Here is an 8,267-nt window from a genome sequence, read left to right as displayed (position 1 = left end):
AAGAGGTGCCTGGGCTTGTTAAAAAGATACAAAACAGCTCCCTGCATGTTGTTACTAGTAGGTGTACTGCAGCCCTTCGCAGAACTCTTCATTCCTATGTGTACATCCAGCTTTGCCCTTCTGACAAAAATCATCAAACACCACTTAAAGCAGAACCAATATTCCCAGAACCAGTGGATTAACAGAAATGATACAGAACATCTTGCCTCCGGGCCCTGACTTCCTTTCTTCCAAGCCAGTGGTCCCTTTTACAATGTTACAGCTCTCCCAGCACTTCTGCAGAAGACAAAGATGAAAAAAGCATACCTAACGTTAGCTGTTTCAAATGTCCCTGGACAACAGCGCACAACAAGGCCTCCACACGCAGCAGCAACGAGCAGCTTTTTGGCGAGATCAGTTTCTTAGGCTTACCGTAGGCAAAAAGCGGTACTTGAAGACTTTATAGAATGTTCCTGTGACCGATCACTAACTGTGGTTTTTGGCTTTACCTGGCAGTCCACTTCATTTTTCTACCCTACCCATATGAGCACTTAAACCTTTTTAGAAACTCTTGTCAAGTTCAATGCAATTGTCAGTATGTATGTTTGCTTTTTCTTATATATACAGGCCTACACAGGTTGTAATGGCATCTGTAAGAAGTCAGAGAGACAACTGGTAGAACTGATGTCTATTTTCCAATAGCTCTCAATTGAAGTGCATAGTCAAAGACTATTAACATTTTTGGACCATTTTTAATTACGTTGTTCTGGTGGATATTTTTTAAGTTGCTGGAAAACCACAGCTACTGGATTTTTAAAATTTATTTATTTGATCTTTAAAGATACATTTTTTTTTTTTTACAAAAACGCTCATGAAAAAATCTCTTTTAAAAGTATTTTTCTAAGTGATGACAATAAGAATTCCTGCTAGAAAGAGCTGGAAGAAGCATTTAATATCAATACCTGGATGTATTTCAAGCCCTTCTTCCCTCCCTTCCTTTAAGACGTTGTGTTTACAGTTTGCCCCACTGTACTTACGTGTGTTAATTTTCTGGAGGGAAATGTGTTTTTCCAACTGACGACGCAACTTTACTTCAGCTCCATATTTACCTAGTGTACCATTGTCTGCCAGAATGAAGTGGGTATGGGAACTGTTGAGCACAGAGAGCTTACTTAGAGGGTTTGACATTGTCTGGTAAACCCGTGTTACCTGTGTGTCAAAAGGATAGATGCATCTAGATTAGAACTAGAATTAAATGTGAGAATCCCCACACATCGTCCAACAGAAGCACATGGCTAATGAGGCAACAAACCAGCCAGAACTTTATAACCAAAAAAGATAGAGAAGAATTATAAATGGAGCTTGCTTTTACACTGAAAACTCAAATTGTCACAGCAGTGTTTTCTTTGGAGGATGACGGTCACATCTGTGCACTCCCCTGTGTGTTCCCCTAAGCTCATTAATGTACTCTCTGTGATCACATTGTTACATAATCCTCTTACTGCATTAGAAAATACATTCTCATTTTGAGTTCCTAGTGATTAATATGCCGCTGCAGAGTACCCATCTACAATAACGCCAGTCTTGTATGTGTAAAGACCCTTCCGTGATTTACAGAAGTCTCAGCATACCACACTGAAGTTAGGACCTAAAATTGTTATCATAGAGAGGTCTCTACTATTGAAAGCAATGGCAATCTCACTGCATCCATACTTACTTCAAGGACATATATGAGAACCTGACAAATATATTTAAACAATAGGTATTCTTCAAGAAATTGTTCAATTTCAGCTCTTATGCAAGTTTTAGTGACAGTGAAAATATTAATACTCCAAAAGGAGTATTAATAACAGTGTATTTTATTACACAGCTGACATTGTTAATTACATGGGAGTTTCCTCAAAGACTTACATCTTTTCCTATCAGATCTTCCTTGTTTTCTACAATGCCCCATGGTGCAATTCCTATGGCACATATTCGTCCTCTGGATTTGGAAGAATGATCTTTCAAGGCATCTCCCACATGACGAATGACACCTATAGGTACAATTAATTTAATTCATTCTTGGCACTTTTGAGAGATCACTAAACAACAGAGGTTTTTTCTTGTCTCTCATGGAGCTACCTGCTTTTCTGGATTGCCTTCACTACTAAACCGGTATCTCTACTTTGTAACAGAACATGCAAACCCATGCTTTCATTTTGTAATAGTTGCATGTAAACCTGATGCGTATCCTGTTCTGAATTCAGTGAAGTCTTTGAAAGACTTACCCAGTTACTTAACTTGCCACAGTGTAATCTGTACCATTGTCTGGAATTATATTATTCATTGAACACAATGCTAAACACATATGGAAAGCTACCACTGGAGTCTAAACAAACAAAAAACCCCAACCCTATAATTATCTAAGAAATATTTATTCACTTAAAAATTATTCTCAATAGCAATCATCACCCTCCCTTAAGGATATTAGACCTTTCTTCTAAAATGAGTCAGAGGAATTCATTCTTACAGTTTTCTGAGAAATAACTTGATACAAATATTCATTTCAGCTATATAAAGATAGCTACAGAAATACAATAGAAGTTTCATCTGATTGTTTTTTGAAGATTACTCAGAATTTATATTTATGTAAACCAAATTAATTAGAAACCAACTGATCTCAAAATGCAATATAAAGGGAATAATCAAAACAGCCATTCTTCAACATCTCCTTCGATTCTTGGACATCATACCAGACTTCTTTTTTTTGACAGAATCCAGGAACAGCGCCAAAAACCTCCTGGTGGAGTTATGGGGAGTCGCTGTACAACTGATGTTTTAGATATGGTTAAGAAGGAAACACAGAAACATAAAACGGTTTCAGGTGGCCAGAAGACCGGAGAAATATGCAAACAGGAGACTACAGTGTCTTCAAGAAGAGGCTTTTACAACCGATTTCATGTTTGTATTTCAGTACTGCTAATTTACAGTTCATTCATTTAAGAACAAATACGTTACATAAGACAGAGCGTGTGCATGTGTGGTGGTGAGTGATGCCATGGAGACAGTGTCTCTTGGCATTTAAAGTGGACTATCGATTGATCAATAACTCTCAGAAAGATCACACAGTCTACAGGCTAACTCAGACCTTGGCTGCGTGAACAGGGAAGTGTCAAATGGAAGTAGAAAGGCTGTTTCACTTCAGGGATTAAAAGCTTCATCAAGCACTGCCTCAAAAATTGCAGCATCCAAAATTCAAGAAGGCTGCTAAAAAAATGTAGAGTTCAAAGCAGAGGTGTGATAATGACTGAAGGACTGGAAAACATATTTAGTGTAAAAATTTTATGGACAGTTTCACCAAAGTAAGAAGCTATAGCTGTGCAAATTTGGGGTAGGAGATTTCTGAGCTACAAGGATAACCAACCACTGAAAAAAATGTATTATAACTAGTGGTAGATTCTTTGCTACTGAAAGTAAGTATGAAATTTTTTTTCAGGCATAACACCAAGTAATGCAAATTGATATTGACCCAGGAAAATCTTATGGTCTGGTCTGAGTAGGAAATTAACACAAATTATTACAACGCTCCATTTTGGTCTAGCAGGTAATGACTCATTCATGTAGACTTGAATCTGCCTGTGAGAAAGATTAGTGAATGAACATCATTGAATTCTTAAGTAAACTAAAAGTGCTGGTAATTGCTTACCTGTACTAACACCTCCAGTGAAAATCCAAGCTCCTGTGGTCATGGCAGCCTTTATCAGACCTTTTCCAAATACTTGCTTTAATTTAGGTTGCATTTCAAAGTTCTGGAGGCCTCCATGGACAGAGATTAAGAGCTTGGGCAGTTCCAGTTGCCAGTCCTTCACCATGAGGTGCAGCAGAGAATCTGGTTTAGTGTCATACGACACGCGGATATACTGCAAAGAGCAATGTGTAATATTATCACTCCATCTGCTCCATAAATTGTCTGTTGACTGAGCAAAGAATGCCTTCCATCTTGAAGAAAAAGTTTTACATTTTTTAAGCAACGTATTATTAAATTTCTCTGCTGCTTATGATTAGAAAAAACAGGTTGAAACCTTTCATTTGCTATTGAGAATTTACTGCTCACGTACTGAGCTTTAAAAGCACCACTTTCCTCTATTCACCTGCAGAACTGACTGCAATCAAGCTATCCTAAGCTCTTACAACTCTTCATTGCAGGAAGCCACCTATTGAAAATGACTAGAAGGTGTTTCACGTGGTTCCTAAAACCTCTGGTTTGACTGTCAAAGAGAAGCAATGAACTTCAGAATAATGATGTATGTTACATTTTATCTCGCTCACTGCTGAGGTACATATTCCTGCCTCCAAAGCAATAATTTGCATTCTTCTCAGTTTAGTCCCACCATTGTGATTTCCTTTTGATCTACTACTCTATCAAAGAAAACTATGGAATAAACCTGTGTTTATTTCTGCTTTAAAAACAAACAAACCACTACTAACAAAACCCACCAACCTTTCCCATGTATTTTGGACCAGTTTTTGCAGTGTGGTTGTTTCCAGTGGCAGTTTCAGTAGAGAGATAAGAAAGCAAATGGGCAAAGAAACAAATCTAAGTTTAGGTGTGTTCAGAAGAGAGGCAAAACTGAAAGAAATTTTTTGGAGAAGCTTGACTTGCTGTTAATTCTACTGCTAAGGAAACTCAGTAGTCCCTTTTCCAGTTCTGTCAGACCTTGTCAGGAAAGCAAGATTAATTCTATTTTTATTAGACTTCAAACCTTAGGGAAAAAATCTGTATCCATGCTGGGTTATTTGACCACAAATCTAATACAGAGAGATGGAATCTTGGGCATTTATACATGCAGCTGCCTCCTTAACTGTATTTACTGACAGTAACATCAATGAAACTGTTTCATCAAGACATTATAATACAGCAAAAAGACCTCTGATTTCAATGAATGATGCACTGAGTGAGCTGGAATCCTGACACATACCTACTAAGCTAACATACCAGATGAATACCTTAGAGTAGCCTGTGCTCCTTACCATGGCCTTATTTGAATGTCCTCCTCCCTGGAATTCAAGGTTTCCATAGGCATCAGTTGGGTACGTTTGGGTGTGTTTACTGACAGACCATTTCTCTGGCTGAGCTTCCACTTGCTTTGTTTCCTCTCCATTTTTATTAGCTGTTATACTTGGAGGAGGTGGAATATGTTGATTAATGAGCTGGCCACAGCAGCACCTGTAAGTTAAAATTTGAAGCAACATTGATTACAGTACCTTCCATATTGGATGGTGATTAAAAAAAAAAAAGAATAAATCAGAAATTAGATTTTCATCTGACCATGCCTTGCTCACAGAAACACCTCTTTCAGGTCATATCTGTTGTGTTTGCAAACACACAAATGCCAGCTTTACCAGCCCACAGGTGTTTCTTAACAAGCAAAGATAAAAAATTTCACTTCACCTCCGTAATACTCTGGAAAGGTGCTCTAAGCTAAAGGACAGGAAAGGAGGAAGAATGCAGAACAGGAGCAGTGACAATATTTTTCTTACTCAGAGGTGACAGCTAGTGTTTCATGTAAACCGCTTCACTATCCAAAACAAGCTGGACCACTAGCTAGCCCCTGCAGTAGCAGCAATATTAATACCTGGACGAAGAATCCCAGTCCCCCTGTATAGTACTGTTATTTGCGGTGTCATACCAACTGTGACAAATGGTACCACTTGCTTCACAGTGCACGGTATTGCACCCTTGCTTTCAGAATTCAGTATAAAAGTACGCTCTGGTTTGCAAAGCTAGAAACTAACAGTTCATTGCCTCTCCTGCTGCCTGTCTCTGTAGGACACATCCCATGGCTCTGTAGGACATGTCCTATGGCTCTGAAGAGATTCAAGTGCAAGCACATCTTTCACTTCTCTTCCTCTGTCATCTCCCTGTAAGGGAAGTGAGTAGACTGGGTCTCAGATTCACGTCTCTAAATCCAAATCAAGAACGCTTTCTTCAGTATTAACCTATTCTGCTGGCCAAAAGAAAAATTTCAAATGTTACCTGCTAACGTCTTTGTTGTTGGCAATTACATAGATGCATTCTCTTTTTGAAAAAGTCTTCTCTATCCAAGCCTTTTGACCCTTGAAATGGAGGAAAAAAACCCATACTTAAATATTTTTGTGTGTCAGATATAGTAACATTTGCCTTCTATTTTCAGCTACTTTTTTAAAAAAACAAGCACTGAATTAAAATCACTTTTAAACACCAGATACACCTACTCAAGAAGCAAGTAGGTGACGTGAATTTTTCGTGACTTGGATACAATCCACACCTCGAGTGTGGGTAAAAACCTTCATGCACAAAGATGTTGGTCTTGAAGTTACAATGTTTATCTGAAGGTCTACCAAAAAAAATGCAGCTGGTTTCTCCTCTTTTAAGTAAACAGTAAATGGCCTCAAAGTATACAGAAAAACAGCATAAATTGTGACATAAGTAGATTAATAGTATTTTCTCCAAGTAATAATTTAGTATTTTGTTCTTTGTATGTATAAATTGCTTCAAAAAAAACTTTCCCTGCTTGATTAACAATCTCCTCAAAATCATTTTTTCCTGTTGCAAATCAAGTTCCAGTCATTCCTAAGACATCTTACTCTTAATGAGACATGTCTCAGGAAGAGGCATTCCTTAAGTTGAAAAAACATTTGACAGAAAAAGTAGAAACTCTTCTGGCATGGTGTATATGTGAAACGGGAGGAGGAAAACAACCTTGAAGATGAAATAAAACAGCGTTGGCCTATTATACTGTCTTTGCAAACCATTGATTAGACCATGCTCTCAGCCATGTAAAAAACAAGGATGCGTAGGCAAGCCAGAACGAAATCACAGATCTACACAACGTGGTTAGAAAGTCTGTTGCTCAAATGGGCTCCAGTTGAGTTGGGAACATTGACGGGAGCTAGTTCAGAAATAGCTGCAGGGTAGAGTTTCCCAGAGTTTCTTACTTGCAGACCCCAGGCCTTCTCTGTCCCTGCAACCATCGACAAGGCAAAGCACCATCATGATTACAACAACAAACTAACATTTTGCAGCAAAAAAGTGAGCTCAAAAGCAGCATTTTAATTTTAAAGGAAAAATGTCAAAAACCACTCACGATTCGATGATGCCAATAACTTTGCCTTGCTGATGAAAGCTGCTGCTTCTGAGTTTGAATTAGGGAATTGTGTCTAAATTAATCTTTCAAGTAGCAAGCAAATGTCGTTTATTTTGCTTTAGTTTCCTTCATGAAAATTAAATGAAAGTTTTGCAGAGACAAAGCTAAAAATTATGTAAGAACTTCCAGGGTGCCCTCAAATAAATGGACCTTTCCTATAGAAAGAACTAAAAGCTTTGTTGGTTTCCTGACTTAAGAAAGTCAGCCGCAGATTTCTGTCGGATGAATGCTCCGTCAGCCTCTCTGGGAATAGCTTCGAGACTGAACTAGCCCCCTAAGTGCTGCACCGTCTGTGGCATGATGAATAGAGGGTGTGGTAGTTTGTCTTTTTTTTCTTGTGTGAGGCAAGAGCTGTCTCCGAAGCTCTTTTGTTTGGCAACTTGTTAGTTCCTGTCTAACGACTTCTTTTCCTCCATTATGTCTGAAATAATAGGAGACTATTTGAAGTTTCCTCATTGCAAAGAATTTGCAAACCCAAGCTTCTGCTTCATGAAAAAGCTGTCCATAAGCTGCCCAGGTAGGTAAACGCTTGCCTCTTTCAGGTGCCTGCGAGCCAGAATGCCTTGACTGTCGGTGGTCTGGGAGGTCCTACACTTCTGCTCTCTGCTCTAGTATACTTACTGATTTACCAAGACAGAACCACCTCATTTCATTTAGAAGTTGTTTGGGAGCTCACAGCACCACAGAGCGAGGGAGAGTTAAGGACTTGTTAAGCAAAACTCCATATAGCCTACAATGTTAGTTGCTTCCTGAAAAACAAGGCGTGTGTTTCAGGCACTTAGCATCAAGAGCTTAATTATGTAGAAAATTTTAAAGGAAGAGAGTATTAATTTTAATATCTAAAGACTGTGTGACTTGATCATCTATTCTGAGTTGACTCCAGTCATTCCTTCTTCAAATGAACCTAAAAAGCCATTTTCCCCCAAATATTTAAAAGGTTCTTCTTATATGCTTTCTGACAAAGCTTTTTCAAGATGACAGTAGTTTTTCAAAATGAATTCAAAACCAGAGAGTGTCCCAATTCACTGCTGTTTTGCAACTATGTCCAATGCTGTAACTTGTGCTTATATACTCCATACTAGCTCATGACCTCTGGTGTTACAAAATGAGCTCAGCAGG

At 38.4% G+C, this 8,267-nt stretch overlaps 1 protein-coding gene across 1 annotated transcript in view; it reads right to left on the bottom strand.

Moving 5' to 3' along the window:
- Positions 1 to 6,975, bottom strand: part of TRPM1 (transient receptor potential cation channel, subfamily M, member 1) — a 41,240-nt gene extending 34,265 nt beyond the window's left edge. Inside the window, exons 1-6 of the mRNA XM_010134553.1 lie at positions 6,940 to 6,975; positions 5,999 to 6,078; positions 4,993 to 5,188; positions 3,668 to 3,881; positions 1,891 to 2,015; positions 1,017 to 1,188 (exon numbers count right to left, since the gene is read on the bottom strand). Coding sequence (XP_010132855.1) covers positions 1,017 to 1,188; positions 1,891 to 2,015; positions 3,668 to 3,881; positions 4,993 to 5,188; positions 5,999 to 6,078; positions 6,940 to 6,975 — 823 coding nt within the window. The remainder of the gene's footprint in view (positions 1 to 1,016; positions 1,189 to 1,890; positions 2,016 to 3,667; positions 3,882 to 4,992; positions 5,189 to 5,998; positions 6,079 to 6,939) is intronic.
- Positions 6,976 to 8,267: the final 1,292 nt, after the last annotated feature.

Source organism: Buceros rhinoceros, unplaced genomic scaffold, assembly GCF_000710305.1.
Source record: "Buceros rhinoceros silvestris isolate BGI_N320 unplaced genomic scaffold, ASM71030v1 scaffold9034, whole genome shotgun sequence".
Classification (NCBI taxonomy): Eukaryota; Metazoa; Chordata; class Aves; order Bucerotiformes; family Bucerotidae; genus Buceros; species Buceros rhinoceros.
This window is presented reverse-complemented; position numbering and strand designations above follow the sequence as displayed.